Source organism: Pelophylax lessonae (genome assembly GCF_965119305.1).
Source record: "Pelophylax lessonae genome assembly, chromosome: 6".
Lineage (NCBI taxonomy): Eukaryota > Metazoa > Chordata > Amphibia > Anura > Ranidae > Pelophylax > Pelophylax lessonae.
The window spans coordinates 22,873,151-22,895,168 of record NC_138773.1 but is presented as its reverse complement, the minus strand read 5'-3'; the positions used below and the strand labels follow the sequence as shown (position 1 = coordinate 22,895,168).

The window sequence follows — 22,018 nt, the reverse complement described above, 5'->3', positions numbered from 1 at the left end:
GTCTGCAGTCTCTCACCATCTCCTGTATCATTTCTGCAGTCTCTGACCATCCCCCATATCATGTCTGCAGTCTCTGACCATCCTCCATATCATGTCTGCAGTCTGTGACCATCCCCCAAATCATGTCTGCAGTTTCTGGCAATCTCCCGTGTCATGTCTGCAGTTTCTATCTATCACCTGTAGTATGTCTACAATCTCTGATCATCTCCTGTAGTATGTCTGATGTCTCTGGTCATCTCCCGTACCATGTCTGCAGTGTCCAACTATCTCCTGTAGTATGTCTGCTGTCTCCGACTATCTCCATCATGGTCATTATTATGGAGTTTCCCCACCATGCACATTATTTTGGAGTTGTCTCACCATGGCCATTAATATGGAGTTGGCCCCACCATGGCCATTTATGTGGGGTTGACCCCACCATGGCCATTTATATGGAGTTAACCCCACCATGGACAATAATATGGAGTTGACCCCACCATGGCCATTAATTTGGAGTTTTCTCACCATGGCCATTGATATAAAATTGTCCCACCATGGTCATTACTTTGGAGTTTACTTCACTATAGCCATCAATATGGAGCTGGGCCCCACCGTGGCAATTAATATAGAGTTGCCCCACCACGACCTTTAATATGGAGTTTCCCCACCATTGCCATTAATTTGGCATTGTCTCACCATGGCTAAAATTATGGAATTGACCCCACCATGGCTATTAATATGAAGTTGACTCCACCATGATAAATAATATGGAGCTGACCCCACCATGGTCATAAATACGGAGTTGCCCCACTATGACCATTAATATGGAGTTTTCCCACCATGCACATTCATTTGTCTTACTATGGCCACTAATATGGAGTTGACCTCACCATGCCCAATAATATGGAGTTGACTCTACCATGGTAATTAATATGGAGCTGACCCCACCATGACCACTAATGTGGAGTTGACTCTACCATGGTAATTAATATGGAGTTTTCCCACCATTACTATGGCCACTAATATGGAGTTGACCTCACCCTTCCACAATAATATGGTTTTGACTCTACCATGGTAATTAATATGGAGCTGACCCCACCATGACCACTAATGTGGAGTTGACCTCACCAGGGCCATTAATATGGAGTTGGCTCCACCATGGTCCTTATTATGGAGCTAATCCCACCATGACCATTATGATGGAGTTGACCCGCTTTCAGTGTTCTGGGAAGGCTTTCCACAAAAGTTTGGAGGGTGTCTGTGAGAATGTGTGCCCATTTTTGAGGTTAGGTTCTGATGTTGAATGAGAAGACCTGGCTCCCAGTCAGCATTCCATTTCATCCCAACATTGATCAGTAGGGTTAAGCCCAAGGCTCGGTGAAGACTACTTGAATTCTTCCCTGACATAAATGTCCTTGAATGGTAATTTATGGACCATAGTATTAAAAAATGCACAAATTGTTTATAATAGGCATTCTCTAAAGTATTCCATTGTTGTCTTTAATTTATGTTTCCAGTTCCGGGGTTCCCCAAGATCATGGAGCGGCAACGCTGGCTGGTGGTGCTCGGTCCTGTGTTCGTCCTGGGTGTCACTGTGGTCATCGCAAGACTAGGTAAGGATACACAATACCTACATTGATGGCATCCATATACAGTATTGTATGACTGGCTGCTGGGTTAAAGGGTGATTTCGCATAAGCCTAGTCTGTTATTGGTGGATCTTAATGGGAGAGGTCACTTATATTTAATATAGGAGGTCAAATTATTGTAGTCCCTGCATCTGTTTTCTTCTTCTTATTATTATTATTATTTATTACAGGTATTTATATAGCACTGACACTTTTCCCATCACTTTTCATATTGTACATTCATATAATGATTATCCAGACCAACACACTTTCTACAGCAGCCTTTCTCAACCTTTTCAACACAGAGGAACCCTTGAAATAAATTATAGTCTCGGGGAACCCCTGCTAAAAATTAAAAATCTCCAACTCATCACACATTAGTGTGACAGTCAGTGGGAAGAATTCTCCTTACTCTTGTCACCATTGGGAAGAATTACCCCCTTACAGATAGCTAAAAGGAACAATGGTGTCATTGGGAACTTATCTGAGAGGCAGAAATTGCCCATTGCTCAAGGAACCCCTAGCAACCTCAGGAGGAACCCTGGTTGAGAAACCCTGCTCTAAGGCCTCTGCTTAAAAAAAAAAAAAAGGTTTTGGAGTTTTAAGTTATTTTCTAGCAAAATAAGTTGATTTTTACCTGTAGTAAAGTGTCAGAGAAGGCCCGGAATTGAATTGGTGGCACGCTCCCGCCCCCGCTCGTTCCCTGCCTAGCCAGCGTGTGTGACCGGCGGCTCGGATGTCCGCCGGCCACTCACGATCTCCCGCAGGATAGGGAGGAAGGCAGGCGGCTGATGTAAACACAGCCGTCTGTCATTCTCCCTGGTGTAACTGCAGAGATCATACGATCCTGCTATGTAGGATCGTATATCTCTGTCATTACATCACAAGCCACGCCCTCTAACAGTTAGAATCACACCCCTAGGGACATACTTAACCCCTTGATCACCAGTAAAGTTAACCCCCTCCCTGCCAGTGTCATTATTATAGTAACAGAGCATATTTATAGCACTGATTACTGTAGTAATGTCACTGGTCCCCCCAAAAGTGTCAAAAATGTCAGTCAAGGGTCCGATCTGTCTGCCGCAATGTCGCAGTCCCACAAAAAAAATCGCAGATCGCTGCCATTACTAGTTAAAAAAAAAAAACAATAAAAATGACAGAAATCTTTCCAGTAGTTAGTAAACGCAATAACTTTTGCGCAAACCAATCGAAATACGCTTATTGTGATTTTTTTTACCAAAAATATGTAGCAGAAAACAAATTGGCCTGAAATGTTAAAAAATTTTGATTTTTAAATTTTTTTTGGAGAATTTCATATAAAAAAATGTGAAAAATATTGTTATTTTTTTCAAAATTGTCGCTCTTTTTTTTGTTTATGGCGCAAAAAATAAAAATTGCAGAGGTGATCAAATACCACCACAAGAAAGCTCTGTTTGTGGGAAAAAAAGGACGTCAATTTCATTTGGGTACAGCGTCGCACAACCGCGCAATTGTCCGTTAAAGTCACGCAGTGCCGAATCACAAAATAGGCCCTGGCCTTTGAGCAGCCAAATCCTCCGGGGCTTAAGTGGTTAATAGTTTATAATAATAATAATAATTACAACTATAATAATAGTTAATAATTTAATTATAATAGAAAATACAAAAAAACTAACCGATTGTAATCGATGCCTTACACTCGTAGGTTGAATCGTTTTTCGTTCTTTTAGATTTCCGGTATTTCGGATTTTTGATGTTTTGGGTTTTTGTTCTTTGTGAAAATGTGTTTTTGTATGTATTTGTCAAAGGAGTCTTTCGTTCATTCGAATGCTTCCGAATGAACGAATATGCCGAATTTCGCCTGAAAACAAGACGAATTGCACACATCTATATCCCGGCGATGCAGCTGCAGCGGTGATTGAGACATCGCCCTTCCAATCCAGCCATGTGGGGGAATGTCACTGGACTGCGAGTGGTTAAAGGAGAACTCTGCTCCCCTCTCAGTTCATGTCTTGGGGACCGCAGAGGCATCCGACATTGTGATTTGAAACCACAATAGTTCCTTTTTAAATTCTTTATTTTTAGAATATTTATATGTTATAGGGATTAGGGAACATGAGGAACAGTAGGTCCTAAAATAAAGTGTGATTGTGTGTCTTAATAGGATGGAAAAAACTCTGGAAACAACGAAAACCCAAGGATGAAGAATCGGCTGACATTCTAATTGATGCCGCAGAGTTGGAAATGGCCAAACATGCTCTCTCTGATCAACGCGGGAAAGAAGGGAAAAGCCAATCAGGTGCGAGCAACAAAAATACAAGCCACTGTCTGCTCTACACTCACCAAATGTTGCTAAGGGGTGTATTCAAGCACTTAAAGAGCAGACCTATTTATGACATTTGTTGTTTACAAATTAAAATCAGTATTATTTGCTAGAAAATTACTTAGAACCCCCAAACATTATATATATATATATATATATATATATATATATATATATATATATATATATATATATTTTTTTTTTTTATTTATTTATTTATTTTTATATATATATATATATATATATATATATATATATATATTTATTTTTTTTTTTTTTTTTTAATAGCAGAGACCCTAGAGAATAAAACAGAGATTTTTTCTAGAAAATTACTTACAACCCCCAAACGTTATGTATATATATTTATATATACATAATGTTTGGGGGTTGTAAGTAATTTTCTAGAAAAAAAATATATATATATATATATTTATTTATTTATTTATATATATTTATATATATATATATATATATATATATATATATATATATATATATATATTTTAATAGCAGAGACCCTAGAGAATAAAACAGAGATTTTTTCTAGAAAATTACTTACAACCCCCAAACATTATGTATATATATATATATATATATATATATATATATATATATATATATATATATAAATATATATATATATATATTTTTTTTTTTTTAATAGCAGAGACCCTAGAGAATAAAACAGCGATTGTTACAATACTTTATGTCACACAGTATTTGCGCAGCGGTCTTACAAACACAATATTTTTTTTTTAAATACACTTTTTTTTTAATCAAAAATAAGAAAACAGTAAAGTTAGCCCAATTTTTCCTCTATAATGTGAAAAATAATGTTACGCCGAGTAAATAGATACTCAACATGTCATGCTTCACAATTGCGCACGCTCGTGGAATGGCGACAAACATTGGTACTTAAAAATCTCCATAGGCGGTATTTAAAAAATGTCTACAGGTCGCCAGTTTAGAGTTACAGAGGAGGTCTTGTGAAAGAATTATTGCTCTCGTTCTAGTGATCGCGGCAATACCTCACATGTGCTGTTTGAACACCGTTTACGTATGTGGGTGCGACTTGCATATGCGTTCGCTTCTGCACGCGAGCTTGGAGGGACGGGGCGCTAAATTTTTTTTTCTTATTTATTTTACCTTTTGTTTTTTATTTGTACACTGTCTCTTTAAAAAAAAAAATGTGATCACTTTTATTCCTATTACAAGGAATGTAAGAGCTCTTGCTCTAACGATTGCGACGATACCTCACATGTGTGGTTTGAACACCGTTTACATATGTGGGTGCGACTTGCATATGCGTTCGCTTCTGCGAGCGAGCTCGGAGGGACGGGGCGCTTCGAATTTTTTTTTCTTATTTATTTTACCTTTTATTTTTTATTTTTACACTGTCTTTTAAAAAAAAAAAATTTTGATCACTTTTATTCCTATTACAAGGAATGTAAACATCCCTTGTAATAGAAATAAGGATGACAGGACCTCTTTATTGTGAGATCTGGGGTCAAAAACACCTCACACCTCATATCTACACTAAAATAGAAAAAAAGTAATTTTTTTCAGCATAAAAAAAAATGGGCCCTTAAAGGCCGTTGGGAGTAAGTGACATATGACGTCGCTCCGGGTTTCCAAGGTCATAGAGTGGAGTGGGGGCCATCTTGCCCTCACTCAACTTCCTGCCTGGGACATGGATGGACCGGATCGTTTTACCCGCTACCGACTCAGGGAAACCGACTGGGAAGCGGCGGGAGGGGGGAGGCACCTCTCCCACCGCCCATAAAAGTGATCCCGCCAATGGGACCACTTTTATGAGAAAGAGGACCACCCACCCTATAAGAAAATACCAGGGTTATGGTAGCTATCTGCTATCTGCTGCCATAACACCCGTATTTAATGCCAAAGTACTGACGTAAAACTGCGGCGGGCGGTCCAGAGGTGGTTAAAATCAAAATGACTGCTATTCATCCTGTGAAATTGCTTTTACATTCGTTCTGTGCAAATATGGGCAAAAACAAATGTCATTGGGCTGTTTTCTCGCTAGGTCGAATGTTTTTATTGACACAAAATAAAGTGAACTAATTTGTGGTTTAGAGGTGCTCACCATTAAAGTGTAACTCCACTTTTGTTTAGAAAAAAAACATTCTCCTCTGGGAGATCTCTGTACATTGCAGGGATTATAACAAACTTTGTTTCAGATTCCTACCTTTTATTATTCTGAAGAAATCATTGTTTGTTCCTCTGTGCTGAGTGGGTCTAATGGGAGTGGTTTCATGATTATCTATCAGCTGTGGCAGCTGCAGGGCTCTAATGAGGAAATCTGCTGGGCCTGCATCCCTTTAGACGTGTTCCTATTGGGAGTATCTCACCAAAAATGACATTATTGTTGCAGGGGATGCCAGAAATTTGTTTGATTCAGAAAATTGGGGAGCCAATCACACAAGCAGGAAATGATGTTTCTGGGGGTGTGGTCAGTATGCATTCTGTGTACAGAACAGCTCCAGGCGGCCATATTGCATTTTCAGAAAATGACAACAACTGCAGATTGAAAAGAAAAGGTCATTTTTAATAACATTCAATTACAAATGTTACACAGCCTGGCCACATACAGAGGCCCAACATGCAAGGAGCACCTTCAGGCGTTCTAGGAGCAGAAATTAAACATCTAATTTCATTACAACCAATCACACTTTTGAAGGCCCTGGAGCACAGGGACAAGGAAACCCCCACAAAATGACCCAATTTTGGAAAGCAAACACCCCAACACATAATCTATGAGGCATTGTGAGTCTTTTGAACATGTCTTTTTTTTCCACAAGTTTTGGGAAAATGTGGAAAGAAAATGAAAACATATTTTTTTTTACACAAAGTTGTAAATTTATAAGATATTTCTAACACATAGCATGCACATAGCAAAAATTACACCCCAAAATACATTCTGCTACTCCTCCTGAGTATGGCGATACCACATATGTGGGACTTTGTCACAGCCTGACCACATACAGAGGCCCAACATGCAAGGAGCACCTTTAGGCATTCTAGGAGCATAAATTGCAATCTAATTTCATTACAACCTATCACACTTTTGAAGGCCCTGGAGCACCAGAACAATGAAAACCCCCACAAGATGACCTCATTTTGGAAAGCAAACACCCCAACACATAATCTATAAGGCATGGGCTGCAGATAGGTACTCAGGTACTCTGATGAGCTGCAGATAGGTACTCAGGTACTCTGATGAGCTGCAGATAGGTACTCTGGTACACTGATCGGCTTCAGAAAGGTATTCGGGTATTCTGATGGGCTTCAGAGAGGTACTTGGGTAATCTGATGGGCTGAAGACAGGTACTCGGGTACTCTGGGCTGAAGACAGGTAATCGGGTACTCTGGGCTGGAGACAGGTACTCGGGTACTCTGGGCTGGAGACAGGTACTCGGGTACTCTGGGCTGCAGACAGGTACTCGGGTACTCTGGGCTGAAGACAGGTACTCGGGTACTCTGATGGTCTGCAGATAGGTACTCAGGTACTCTGGGCTGCAGATAGGTACTTGGGTACTCTGATGGGCTACAGAGAGGTACTAGGGTACTATGATGGGATGCAGAGAGGTATTCGGGTACTCTGATGGGCTGGAGACAGGTACTCGGGTACGTTGAATGGCAGTAGACAGGTACTCAGGTACTCTATTTGGCTGCAGATATGTACTCAGATACCCTGTTGGGCTGGAGACAAGTACTCAGGTTCTCTGAAGGGCTGGAGACAGGTACTCAGGTACTCTGATGACAGATACTCGGTACTCTGATGGGCTGGTGACAGGTACTCAGGTACTCTGATGACAGATACTCGGTACTCTGAAGGGCTGGAGACAAGTACTCAGGTACTCTGACAGATACTTGGTACTCTGAAGGGCTGGAGACAGGTACTCAGGTACTCTGATGACAGATACTCTGTACTCTGATGGACTGGTGACAGGTACCCGGGTACTCTGATAACAGGTACTCGGGTACTCTGATGGGCTGGTGACAGGTACTCGGGTACTCTGATAACAGGTACTCGGATACTCTGATGGTCTGGTGACAGGTACTTGGGTACGCTGATGACATGTACTCGGGTACTCTGATGGTCCGGTGACAGGTACTCGGATACTCTGATGGTCTGGTGACAGGTACTTGGGTACGCTGATGACATGTACTCGGGTACTCTGATGGTCCGGTGACAGGTACTCGGGTACTCTGATGGTCTGGTGACAGGTACTTGGGTACGCTGATGACATGTTCTCGGGTACTTAGATGGTCTGGTGACAGGTACTCGGTTACTGTGATGGTCTGGTGACAGGTACTTGGGTACGCTGATGACATGTACTCGGGTACTCTGATGGGCTGCAGATAAGTACTCGGGTACTCTGGGCTGGAGACAGGTACTTGGATACTCTGAAGGGATACAGAGAGGTACTCGGGTACTCTGATGGGCTGGTGACAGGTACCTGTGTACTCCCGTAGATTCTGTGTTTCTCACAGTACAAGCACCTCCCACACAGTTAGAAAGCACCCCCTAGCCATACATTTAAACCTTTGATCGCCCCTGATGTTAACCCCTTCCCTGCCAGTGTCATTAGTATAGTGACAGTGCATATTTTGTAGCACTGATCACTCTATTCGTGTGACTGGTCCCCAAAAAGTGTCAAAAGTGTCACGGGGTGTCTGATTTGTTCGCCGCAATGCCGCAGTCCCGCTATATGTTGCTGATCGCCGCCATTACTAGTAAAAAATAAACAATAAATTCCATAGTTAAAGACACTATAACTTTTTCACAAACCAATCAATATACACTTGTTGGGATTTTGTTTACCAAAAATGTGTAGCAGAATACATATTGGCCTTAAAGTGATGAAGAAATTAGATTTTTTACATTTTTTACTAGATGTGTTTTATGGCACAAAGTAAGAAATATTGTTTTTTTTTTTTTTTTCAGAATTGTCGCTCTTTTTTGTTTATTGCGCAAAAAAAATAAAAACTGCAGAGGTGATCAAATACCACCAAAAGAAAGCTCTATTTGTGGGGAAAAAAGGACATCAATTTTATTAGGGTACAGCACCGCACGGCCGCACAATTTTCAGTTAAAGTAATGCAGGAGGGCACAGTACTGGGGTGTCAGGAGAGCATAACGTTGGGAGTTCAGGAGGGTATGGTGCTGGGAGTAAGGAGGGCATGGCTCTGGAGGTCAGAAGAGCATGGCGCTGGGGATAAGGGGGGAATGGCACTGCGGGTCTGGAGGGCATGGCACTGGGGGTAAGGAGGGAATGGTGCTGGGGGTCAGGAGGGCATGGTGCTGGGGGTCAGGAGGACATGGCGCTGGGGGTAAGGAGGGAATGACGCAGGGGGTCAGGAGTGCATAGCGCTGGGGTTTAGGAGGGCATGGCACTGGGGGTTAGGAGAGCATGGTGCTTGGGGTAAGGAGAGTATGGCGCTGGAGGTTCAGGAGAGCATGGTGCTGGGGTTAAGGAGGGCATGGTGCTGAGGGTAAGGATGGCATGGTGCTGGGGGTAAGGAGGGTATGGCACGGGGGGTAAGGAGGGAATGACACTGGGGGTCAGGAGTGCATGGCGCTGGAGTTTACGGGGGCATGGCGCTAGTGGTCAGGAGGGCATGGCACTGGGGGTCAGGAGGGCATGGTGCTCAGGGTTCAGGAGGGCATGACGCTGGAGGTTCAGGAGGGCATGGCGCTGGTGGTCAGGAGGGCATGGCACTGGGGGTCAGGAGGGTATGGTGCTTGGGGTAAGGAGGGCATGGTACTGGGGTCTCAGGAGGGCATGGTGCTGGGTGTTCAGGAGGGCATGGCGCTGGTGGTCAGGAAGGCATGGTGCTGGGGGTAAGGAGGGCATGGTGCTGGGGGTTCAGGAGGGCATGGTACTGGGGGTCAGGAAGGCATGGTGCTGGGGGTAAGGAGGGCATGGTGCTAGGGGTCAGGAAGGCATGGTGCTGGGGGTAAGGAGGGCATGGTGCTGGCGGTTCAGGAGGGCATGGTACTGGGGGTTCAGGAGGACATGGCGCTGGGGGTAAGGAGGGCATGGTGCTAAGGGTAAGGAGGACATGGCGCTGGGGTTAAGGAGGGAATGACACTGGGGGTCAGGAGTGCATGGCGCTTGGGCTTAGGAGGGCATGGCGCTGGTGGTCAGGAGGGCATGGCACTGGGGGTCAGGAGGGCATAGTTCTAGGGGTAAGGAGGGCATGGTGCTGGGGGTTCAGGAGGGCATGGCACTGGGGGTTCAGGAGGACATGGCGCTGGGGGTAAGGAGGGCATGGTGCTAAGGGTAAGGAGGACATGGTGCTGGGGTTAAGGAGGGAATGCCACTGGGGGTCAGGAGGGCTGGTGTGTTAGAATGGCACATACATTGTTTGTTTTTTAATGCAGAGTGGCACAGGGAAGGTGCAGTGGCAAACCCACATTTCCTGGCTCTGACCCCTGATGGCAATACTATGTTGCCTTTCCACCTGACATTACCCACAAGCCCCTTGGATCGGGGAGGAGGGCCGGTGGGGATGAACCAGAAGGATTTGCCTCCTTAATGACCAGGTCCTATCTTGCAATTCGGCACTGCATTAATTTAAGGGACAATTGCGCGGTCGTGCGACGCTGTACCCAAATAAAATTGCCGTCCTTTTTTTCTCACAAATAGAGCTTTCTTTTGGTGGTATTTGATCAGCTGTGCGATTTTTATTTTTTGTGCTATAAACAAAAAAAGAGCGACGATTTTTAAAAAAAAAAAAAAAAAACAATATTTTTCACATTCTGCTTTATGACATTGTCAAAAAAAAAAAAACTTAAAAATCAAATTTTTTTTTCCTACATATTTTTGGTAAAAAAAATCGCAGTAAGCGTATTTTAAATGGTTTGCGCAAAAGTTATCGCGTCTACTAACTACGGGAAAGATTTATGTAATTTTCTTGGAGTTTTTTTTTTTCCTAGTAATGGCATTGATCTGCAATTATTTGCGGGACTAAGACATTGCAGCGGACAGATCGGACCCCTGACTGACATTTTTTTACACTTTTGGGGGTACCAATGACATTACTACTGTAATCAGTGCTATAAATATGCCCTGTTACTGTAATAATGACACTGGCAGGGAAGGGGTTAACAGTATAGGTGATCACGGGGTTAAATGTGACCCTAGGGGAGTGATTCTAACTGTGGGGGGGCGTGGCTTCTGAGATGACCATAGAAACATGTGATCCTATATAGAAGGATCACATGAGCTCTGTGATCATTTCAGGGAGAAGGACGATCGGCTGTGTTTGGAAACAGCCGACCATGCTTCTCTCTCTGCGGGGAACGATCGCAGGGGTCAGGTGGCAATCAGAGCCACCTGACACACGCATTGGCTTCCCCGCTGCCGAGTTGGAGTGGGAGCGCGCAGCCGGTGCACACTTGCCCCCTATCTTCCCGCGCGCGACCAACGTAGATCTACGTCGGTTTGCGCAGGAGAGCCACCCTGCCGCAGTAAGTAGGTGGCGGGTGGTCGAGAAGTGGTTAATGCCTGTACATATGAGAGTCAAAAGGGAGAAAGGGGCACCCGGGTTTTATTCTTCATACCCACTTAACCAGGGCTTTTTTTCTCAGAGACTAGGTGCCGGAACTCCCCCTTCTAAGTTACTTTGTGTCTCCGCCCCCTACCCACATCCAAGCACTAACCCTTGGTTCCACCCCTTCCAACCTCCAAGCATTAACCCTTGGTTCCACCCCTTCCAACCTCCGAGCACTGACCCTTGGTTCCACCCCTTCCAACCTCTGAGCACTGACCCTTGGTTCCACCCCTTCCAACCTCCGAGCACTGACCCTTGGTTCCACCCCTTCCAACCTCCAAGCACAAACCCTTGGTTCCACCCCTTCCAACCTCTGAGCACTGACCCTTGGTTCCACCCCTTCCAACCTCCAAGCACTAACCCTTGGTTCCACCCCTTCCAAACTCTGAGCACTGACCCTTGGTTCCACCCCTTCCAACCTCCGAGCACTAACCCTTGGTTCCACCCCTTCCAACCTCCGAGCACTGACCCTTGGTTCCAACCCTTCCAACCTCCGAGCACTGACTCTTGGTTCCACCCCTTCCAACCTCCGAGCACTGACCCTTGGTTCCACCCCTTCCAACCTCCGAGCACTGACCCTTGGTTCCACCCCTTCCAACCTCCGAGCACTGACCCTTGGTTCCACCCCTTCCAACCTCCGAGCACTGACCCTTGGTTCCACCCCCTACCAAGCTTCCAGTACAGCCCCTTTTAGAGAATATAGAGGCAAGTATAATTTTGTATTGGAATGTATAGGATTAGGTTATGATAACAAGAAAAGCAATAAAATAGATCCCCCACAGCCAGCAGCAATAGACCCCCCCCCAGCAGCAATAGACCCCCAGCAGCAGCAATAGACCCCAGCAGCAGAAAAAGATCTCCCAGCAGCCAATATCAATAGACTCTCTAGTAGCCAGCAACAGTGAACCCCTCCCTAAACAGTAGATCCATTCTAGCAACCATTAACCCTCAGTATCAAAAGATCCTCCACCAGCAACAATAGATTGCCCTGCAAAAATAGATCCCCACCAGCAACAATAGATCTCCCAGCAGCCAGCATCAGTAGACCCTCCAGCACCCATTGGAGGTGCCGGAACTGCGTTCCCGCTGAAAAAAAGCCCTGCACTTAACTATCCTTTTGGATAAAACATAATAGTGCCCGACCCAACCGACCAACACTGACACTGCAGACCACCAAGTTTGGGAGATCACAACTCGAGATTAATGGCAGTTTGGTTAGCAAAGAACGTATAAAATATCATGAAGTGCAAGCCATACTTTCCATAATGGTTTATTTTTAAACTTATAAATGAAATTATTTCACTTAAACTCAACCTTTCCCTGCAGAAAATATCTCACAACCTGATGGACAAAGAGTCCCACCAACCCAGAAGACCCAAGATAGGAAAAGGAGGTCATCATCAGGGAGTGGGGTTTATCCACACTCAGGTATGGTGGGACATAGCTTCCTGTATGGGTTGTAAAGCTAATTTAAAGTGAATCTCCAGTCATAACTTTTTTTTTTTTAGTTTTCGATGGAGCGGGGAAATGTTAAAAGTCAAGTTTTATCTGCTGTCTGTCCTGGTGGCCTTTGTTTTTGATGGGATATCCAAAACTCTACAGATGTCAATAGAACGGAGTATGAAGAATTTTTCAATGAGGACACCTGTTCTGGGGCCAACTGTCTGTGGGATAATTTCCTATCATTTTGGTGAGATTTCCTCTCACTTCTTGTTGTGTCTACCGAACAGGAAGTGAAGAAAAATCTCCCCAATGGGAAAACAAAAATAAAACTTGGACAGAAAGAAGTTCATATGACCAAAGGTGTAGTTGCCATCATCCCAATTATTGATTACAGTTTGGATTCCTCTATCTAATGGGATTGAGAGAGGCAACTGGTTTATACCAGTAAGGCATTAGAAAAAATAAATCTTGCTTAACCACTTAAGCCCCGGAAGATCTTACCCCCTTCCTGACCAGGGGGTATTTTGCGATTCGGCACTGCGTGACTTTAACTGACAATTGCGTGGTCGTGCGACGCTGTACCTAAACGAATTTCACATCTTTTTCCCACAAACAGAGCTTTCTTTTGGTGGCATTTGATCACCTGTGCGATTTTTTTGATCATGCACAATAAGCAAAAAAATAGCGTCAATTTTGCAAAAATAACAATATTTTTCACATTTTTTTATATGAAATTCCCCCAAAAAAATGTAAAAATCAAAATTTTTTTAACATTTTCAGCCAATTTGTTTTATGCTACATATGTTTGGTAAAAAAAATCGCAAAAAGCGTATTTTGATTGGTTTGCGCAAAAGTTATCGCGTTTACTAACAAAGGGAAAGATTTTTGTCATTTTTGTTGTTTTTTTTTAAACGCATAATGGCGGCGATCTGCGATTTTTTTTGCGGTACTGCGACATTGCGGCAGACAGATCGGACCCTTGACTGACATTTTTGACACTTTTGGGGTTACCAGTGACATTACTGCAGTAATCAGTGCTATACATATGCACTGTTACTGTAAAAATTACACTGGCAGTGAAGGGGTTAACTTTTTTTGAGAGGGAGGGGTTATGTGTGTCCCTAGGGGCGTGATTCTAACTGTGATTGGCTGTGGCTTGAGGTGTAGGAACAATGATCAACGGTCCTACATAGTAGAACTGTGTGATCACTGTTCCTACACAGGGGAGAATGACAGGCGGCTTGTTTACATCAGCCGCCTGCCTTTCTCCCTCTGCACCGACGATCGCCGAGTGACCGGCGGACATTGGGTCTGCCGGTCACACGCGCGGGGGGGTCTGTGACCACACAGGAGCGGGAGCGCGCCTCCGGGGGCGCGCGCTCGCTCCCTAGACCCTCACAGGCTAGCGACGTAGATCTACGTCAATCTGCCTGTGAGGGGCTGACCGCCGCAGTAAATAGTCGTGCGGCAGTCGGCAAGTGGTTAACAATTTATTTGGACCACATGTTATAAAAACCCCAAACTGGGGTATATACCATAAAAATACTTTTGACATCCCGCAACAAAAAAATCACAGTGAAACAAAAGACACTGTAGCAAGTATAGATACATGTATAGTAATTGGCACATAGTGGTCATTCCAGCTACTTGTTGTTGACTTTCATCATAGTTGCACATCCAGGCACTTTAACCACTTAAGCCCCCGGAGGATTTGGCTGCTCAAAGACCAGGGCCTATTTTGCGATTCGGCACTGCGTGAATTTAACGGACAATTGCGCGGTCGTGCAACGCTGTACCTAAATGAAATTGACGTCCTTTTTTTCCCACAAACAGAGCTTTCTTTTGGTGGCATTTGATCACCTGTGCGATTTTTATTTTTTGAGCTATAAACAAAAAAAGAGCAACAATTTTGCAAAAATAACAACATTTTTCAAATTTTTTTTTATATGAAATTCCCCAAAAAATGTAAAAATCAAATTTTCTTAATATTTTTGGCCAATTTGTTTTCTGCTACATATGTTTGGTAAAAAGAAATCGCAATAAGCGTATTTTGATTGGTTTGCGCAAAAGTTACTGCGTTTACTAACTAAGGGAAAGATTTTTGTCATTTTTTTTTTTTTTAACTAGTAATGGCGGCGATTTTTTTTTTTTGCGGGACTGCGACATTGCAGCGGACAGATCGGACCCTTGACTGACATTTTTGACACTTTTGGGGGTACCAGTGACATTACTACAGTAATCAGTGCTATACATATGCACTGTTACTGTAAAAATGACACTGGCAGGGAAGGGACTAATTTTATTAGAGATGCAGGGGTTAAGTGTGTCCCTAGGGGCGTGCTTCTAACTGTAAAGGGGCGTGGCTTTTGATGTAACCACAGAGACATACGATCCTACGTAGCAGGATGGTATGATCTCTGCAGTTACATCAGGGAGAATGACAGGCGGCTTTGTTTACATCAGTCTTTCTCCCTCTCCAGCGGGAGATTGCGAGTGGCTGGCGGACATCGGAGCTGCCGGTCACTTGCGCTGGAATGTCCGTGAACAAGCGGAGGCGGGAGCGCGCCTCCGGCGGCGCGCGCTCGCCCCCTAGACGCTTGTGGGTGAGCGAGGTACCGGTACGTCACTTTGCCCAGGAGGGGCTGACTGTCGCCGTATATAGTCGTGCTGCGGTCGGCAAGTGGTTAAATGCTAAAGAGGGTGGCAAATCCTCCCTCTCTTCACCTCTCCAATCTGACAGTGGGGGAGAGAAGGAGACACCATCCTTTTTTCCCTGTCAGATCAGAGAGGTGAAGAGAGGGAGGATTTGCCACCCTAGGAAGGGCTTAGTACCTCTGGGAACACATTCGGGAAGCTCTCTCCCCCACTTGGGATTACCATTTATACTATTGGCATCAGTCACTCTATGCTCCCATTGAGAAGGACTTCAGACTCCATACTTTAAAGAAAGCCTGAAAATGCGGTGGTGGGATAGTGCTCAGATGGTCCTTGTGTGCTGGAGAGAGCACAGATGCGGTCTGCCCAGGTGGTTTCTGTGAGCTAAGGTTTTGGCCAAATATGATATATATGATAGCGGTAAATATTCCCTGATGAAGGAAAAGTTGAAAGTTTGAAACGCGTTGGAATTTTTCCATCTTTCTTTAGCATCTAATGTGCCTGGATGTGCAACTATGATGAATGTCAACAACAAGTAGCTGGAATGACCACTATGTGCCAATTACTATACATGTATCTATACTTGCTACAAATGGTGTCTTGTGTTTCACTGTGATTTTTTTGTTGGTGTTTGTCAAAAGTATTTTTATGGTATATACCCCAATTCGTTTTTTTTTTTTTTATAACACATGGTCCAAATATAAAATATTAATTTTATTTGGATTTATATTTTTTCTAATGCCTTAGTGGCATAATCTGGTTGCCCTTCACAATCCCATTAGATAGAGGAATCCAAATTGTAGACAAAAATAAAACTCGACAGTTTTAACCATTTCCCTCTCTATGCTAGAGATATAATTAAAAATTGATGTTCTGCACTTCCGATAGAATTTATGAAATCTCTCTATAATTCTGTATATTGGTATTTCTTACCCCTGCAGCAACTTCTCATGCTACGAGTTATAGAAAGTCATCCCTACAAAGTGATTCTGTAAAGTCAGGACCGAGTCGAGAGGACCAAGAAGTGTCATCTAAACCTGTGACTCAGGAGGCGGCCAGTAAGTTCTGCTTCACCAGAAATTACAATGGCAGTTTTTAAAGCACACAAATGTTTATTCCTTTAACCACTTAAGCCCCGGAAGATTTTACCCCCTTCCTGACCAGGGCCTATTTTGCGATTTGGCACTGTGTGACTTTAACGGACAATTGCGCGGTCGTGCGGCGCTGTACCTAAACGAATTTGACGTCCTTTTTTTCCCACAAACAGAGCTTTCTTTTGGTGGTATTTGATCACCTGTGCGATTTTTACTTTTTGCGCTATAAACAAAAAAAGAGCGTAAATTTTGCAAAAATAACAATATTTTTCACATTTTTTTTATATGAAATTCCTCAAAAAAAAAAGTAAAAATCAAAATTTTTTAACATTTTGGGCCAATTTTTTCTTTTTACCACATGTTTGTTCAAAAAAAACGCAAAAAGCGTATTTTGATTGGTTTGCGCAAAAGTTATCGTGTTTACTAACAAAGGGAAAGATTTTTGTAATTTTTGTTGTTTTTTTTTTTTAAAGCGTAATGGCGGCGATCTGCGATTTTTTTTGCGGGACTGCGACATTGCGACGGACAGGTCAGACCCTTGACTGACATTTTTGACACTTTTGGGGGTACCAGTGACATTTCTACAGTAATCAGTGCTATACATATGCACTGTTACTGTAAAATTACACTGGCAATGAAGGGGTTAACTTTTTTTGAGAGGGAGGGGTTATGTGTGTCCCTAGGGGAGTGATTCTAACTGTGATTGGCTGTGGCTTGAGGTGTAGGAACAGTGATCAACGGTCCTACTTAGTAGAACCGTATGATCACTATTCCTACACAGGGGAGAATGACAGGCGGCTTTGTTTACATCGGCCGCCTGCCTTTCTCCCTTCACGGCGGACGATTGCGAGTGACCGGCGGACATCGGGTCCACCGGTCACACGCGCGGACTCGTTCGTGATTGAGCCGGGGTGGGAGCGTGCCTTCGGGGGGGCGCGCTCGCCCGCTATTGGCTCCCAGGCTAGTGACGTATATATACGTCACTTTGCCTGGCCGGGGCTGACCGCCGGAGTAAATAGTCGTGCGGCAGTCGGCAACCGGTTAAAGGAGGCAATCTTCATTCTGGTGTGCTGGACCTTTAAATGACCATAAGTTGAGTTATTTAAAATATTATTACAGGTACCTATACAGTATAGCACCATCAATTTACACAGAACATTTCATATATATTGTACATTCACATCAGTCCCTACCCAAAAGGAGCTTAAAATCTAAAGTCCCTAACTCACATTCATACACACACATACTAGGGCCAACTTGGATAGGAGCCAATAAACCTACCAGCTGTCTTTGGAGTGTGGGAGGAAACCGGAGTATCTGGAGGAAACCCTTGCAGGTACAGGGAGAACATGCAAACTCCAGGCAGGTAGTGCCATGGGTGGGATTTGAACCAATCACCCTAGCCCTGCTAGGCAAAGTGCTAACCACTGTGTTGCCCCCCTAGATCTTAAGCTGGCCATAGGTCAGGGGCGTAACTACAGGGGTTGCAGGGGTTGCAATCGCTACCGGGCCCCATGCTCCAGGGGGCCCGGTAGCAAACCAGTGGGTGAACTTCTAGGATCTCAAAGGTCACACTTGCGACCGGGCCCTGGCATTTCACCACTGTGGGGAGGCCCCAAGATTGCAGGAAGGGGGCCCACTGCAGAACTTGTGAAAGGATCCTGATGCGGGACCATAATAAAAGGCCATGCAATGAGATTAAAGAGCCCCAGGATTAGTGGGAAGAGCCCTGGGCTTGAAGGGAAGGGCCCCGGCCAGGGGTCTGGGGGGCCCTTCATGGTTTCTTGCATCGGGGCCCTGAAGGTTCTAGTTACGCCTCTGCCATAGGTAGTTCCTTTTTGCCCATTTGGCCAGTGGGCTTACCAAAAAAAAAAATAATGGAGGAATCCCCCCACAGTTACATTCTATTCTGACAGCAGGATTCACCGCTGCCAGAATACACTAATCAGTGATCGAAGCCAATTGCAGATGCTGATTGAGAAAGGTTTTACAACACTCCCGTTTGACAGAAGCCAATTTGACAATCAACTTCTGTTGAAAAGGGGCGACTACACATGGACCAAAGTTGGACCTGTCCCTACTGTCCTAATACCATCTATGACCAGATTATGTATCAACACCTGACCATCACACCTATAGATGAGCTTGTTGAACAACTGATTCCAAAATCTTGGGCATTAACAGCTTCCCACTACTCTCGAGATTTTGGAAAGTGCCTGTGGGAATTTGTGCCTGTTCAGCCCCAAGAACAGTTGTCAAGTATTTACAGTATGCTGGATTAGAAGGCTTGCCTTGAAATCAGCTTTTTAATTCATCCCACAGTTATTCAGTAGGGTTGATACTCCAATTTCTCCACATTATGCTGGTCAAACCATGTCTTTATGGAGCTGGAACAGGGACACAGTCATGCTGGAACAGAAAATTACTGCATCCTTAAACTGGCCATACATGGTTAGATTTCTATTTGAACGTTCATAGAAAAATACTTCATCAGAATATTGTTTCTTGCCTCAGCTGGCTTTGTTCTAAAGCCCATATAATTTTGTCCAGACCTGATACTTAAATATAATCCCAGATGAATTAAATAGGCTTCATTACAATATGTATAGACAAAAAACATTCACAGTTAGAACTTCATTCATTCTAGAAACATTTTCCACCCTGCTCTTTAGAAGTTTTTCGTCACTCATCGAAAGCAAATGTAGATTTGACCCCAATAACCATTCCAAAATCAAACATGCGTGCTGAAAAAAGGGAAATGTTTGAACAAATTTTTACTGGTGCATGGCCAGCTTAAGGTGGGAATGCCACACTCCAAGTAGATTGCCTGAAATATGACTTTAAGGCCCTGTGCTTACTGGGCATTTAGCCCCGGTGCATGGGGCTCTGAAGTTTACCCAGAGAGCACATATTTTCTATGAAAACCCAACAGCTGCTGTGGCTGAATGGGGTTGGATGGAGTACCTGGCTGTACGAACACTTGGGACAGTATGTTCAGAGAGACAAATGTCCAGAATCAGTGGCGGCTGGTGAAGTTTTAAGATGGTGGGGCGAAAGACCCCGCCCTTCCATTTTGACCCCTCCCATTTCTCAGAAACCCCCCCCCCTTATAGACTCCACCCATTTTGTCCCCTGTATTTTGCTTGCGTGAAAAAATTCTACCAATATATCACATATTAAGGGGTCCATCAGTACTAGTATATCCCATAATAGGGAGCAGGGGCCCTATTATGGGATATACTGGGAGAGACATCCTATTATGGGATACACTGAATAAGAGTGGCACAAACCCCACAGTACAGACCCCCCCAGCACAAACTCCTCAAGCACAAACCCCGCACAAACCCATCAAGCACAAACCCCTCAAGCACAAACCCCCTAGCACAAACCCCACAGTACAGGCCCCCTAGCACAAACCCCACAGTACAGGCCCCCTAGCACAAACCCCACAGTACAGGCCCCTAGCACAAACCCCCAAGCACTAATCCCACAGTAGAGACCCCATAGCACAAACCCCACAGTACAGACCCCCTAGCACTAATCCCACAGTACAGGCCCCCTAGCACTAATCCTACAGTACAGGCCCCCTAGCACAAACCCCACAGTACAGGCCCCCTAGCACAAACCCCTCAAGCACAAACCCCCTAGCACAAACCCCACAGTACAGACCCCCTAGCACTAATCCCACAGTACAGACCCCCTAGCACTAATCCCACAGTAAAGACCCCCTAGCACTAATCCCACAGTACAGACCCCCTTTCAATGTAGTGACCAGTATAAATGCCCCCTTTCAATGCAGTGACCAGTATACATGCCCCCTTTCAATGCAGTGACCAGTATACATGCCCCCTTCAATGTAGTGACCAGTATACATGCCCCCTTCAATGTAGTGACCAGTATACATGCCCCTTTCAATGTAGTGACCAGTATACATGCCCCTTTCAATGTAGTGACCAGTATACATGCCCCCTTCAATGCAGTGACCAGTATACATGCCCCTTTCAATGTAGTGACCAGCATACATGCCCCCAATGCAGTGACCAGCATACATGCCCTCAATGCCGTTACCAGTATACATGCCCCCAATGCAGTGATCAGTATTACATGTCCCCATTGCAATTGGTCACTGCATTGGGGGCATGTATGCTGGTCACTACATTGAAGGGGGCATGTATACTGGTCACTACATTGAAGGGGGCATGTATACTGGTCACTACATTGAAAGGGGCATGTATACTGGTCACTACATTGAAAGGGGCATGTATACTGGTCACTACATTGAAAGGGGCATTTATACTGGTCACTACATTGAAAGGGGGTCTGTACTGTGGTATTAGTGCTAGGGGGTCTTTACTGTGGGATTAGTGATAGGGGGTCTGTACTGTGGGGTTTGTGCTAGGGGGTTTGTGCTTGAGGGGTTTGTGCTAGGGGGCCTGTATTGTGGGATTAGTGCTAGGGGGCCTGTACTGTGGGATTAGTGCTAGGGGGTCTGTACTGTGGGGTTTGTGCTAGGGGGTCTGTACTGTGGGATTAGTGCTAGGGGGTTTGTGCTTGAGGGGTTTGTGCCAGGGGGCCTGTACTGTGGGATTAGTGCTAGGGGGCCTGTACTGTGGGGTTTGTGCTAGGGGGCCTGTACTGTGGGGTTTGTACTAGGGGGTTTGTGCTAGGGGATTTGTGCTTGAGGGGTTTGTGCGGGGTTTGTGCTTGAGGGGTTTGTGCTGGGGGGGTCTGTACTGTGGGGTTTGTGCCACTCTCATTCAGTGTATCCCATAATAGGATGTCTCTCCCAGTATATCCCATAATAGGGCCCGTGTTCCCTATTATGGGATATACTAGTACTGATGGACCCCTTAATATGTGATATATTGGTAGAATTTTTTCACGCAAGCAAAATACAGGGGACAAAATGGGTGGAGTCTATAAGGGGTGGGGTTTCTGAGAAATGGGAGGGGTCAAATGGAAGGGCGGGGTCTTGCGTCCCACCATCTTTAAACTTCACCAGCCGCCACTGATGTCCCCAATGCAGTGACCAGTATTACATGTCCCCAATGCAGAGAAGTGGCTGAGGAAGCTGAAGCCCTCTTACCTCTCTCCGTGGTTTTAGTGGGGGAGTCCTGTGCTGAGCTGCGGTGTGGAGGGATGAGGGAGCTCGTCGGCGCCATCTTGAGTGGCAGTGTGTGTCGGGCTGTCGGCTTAAGAGTCCGGACCGGATGGCTGCGGGTGTCTTCCTGCTTGTGGACTCGGAGTATGGCGCTGCTGCGGTGAGTCGCTGGGTTACCGGGCCGTGGAAGGCGACTCCTGGACTCCTGTCCGACGCAACTCCTCTCTCTGCTCCG

General features: G+C 44.8%; 1 protein-coding gene across 1 annotated transcript in view; it reads left to right on the top strand.

Moving 5' to 3' along the window:
• Positions 1-22,018, top strand: part of LOC309558486 (uncharacterized protein) — a 105,331-nt gene that overhangs the window by 52,485 nt on the left and 30,828 nt on the right. Inside the window, exons 3-6 of the mRNA XM_082261557.1 lie at positions 1,497-1,592; positions 3,751-3,885; positions 12,817-12,918; positions 16,530-16,646. Of these exons, the coding sequence (XP_082117683.1) occupies positions 1,497-1,592; positions 3,751-3,885; positions 12,817-12,918; positions 16,530-16,646 (450 nt within the window). The remainder of the gene's footprint in view (positions 1-1,496; positions 1,593-3,750; positions 3,886-12,816; positions 12,919-16,529; positions 16,647-22,018) is intronic.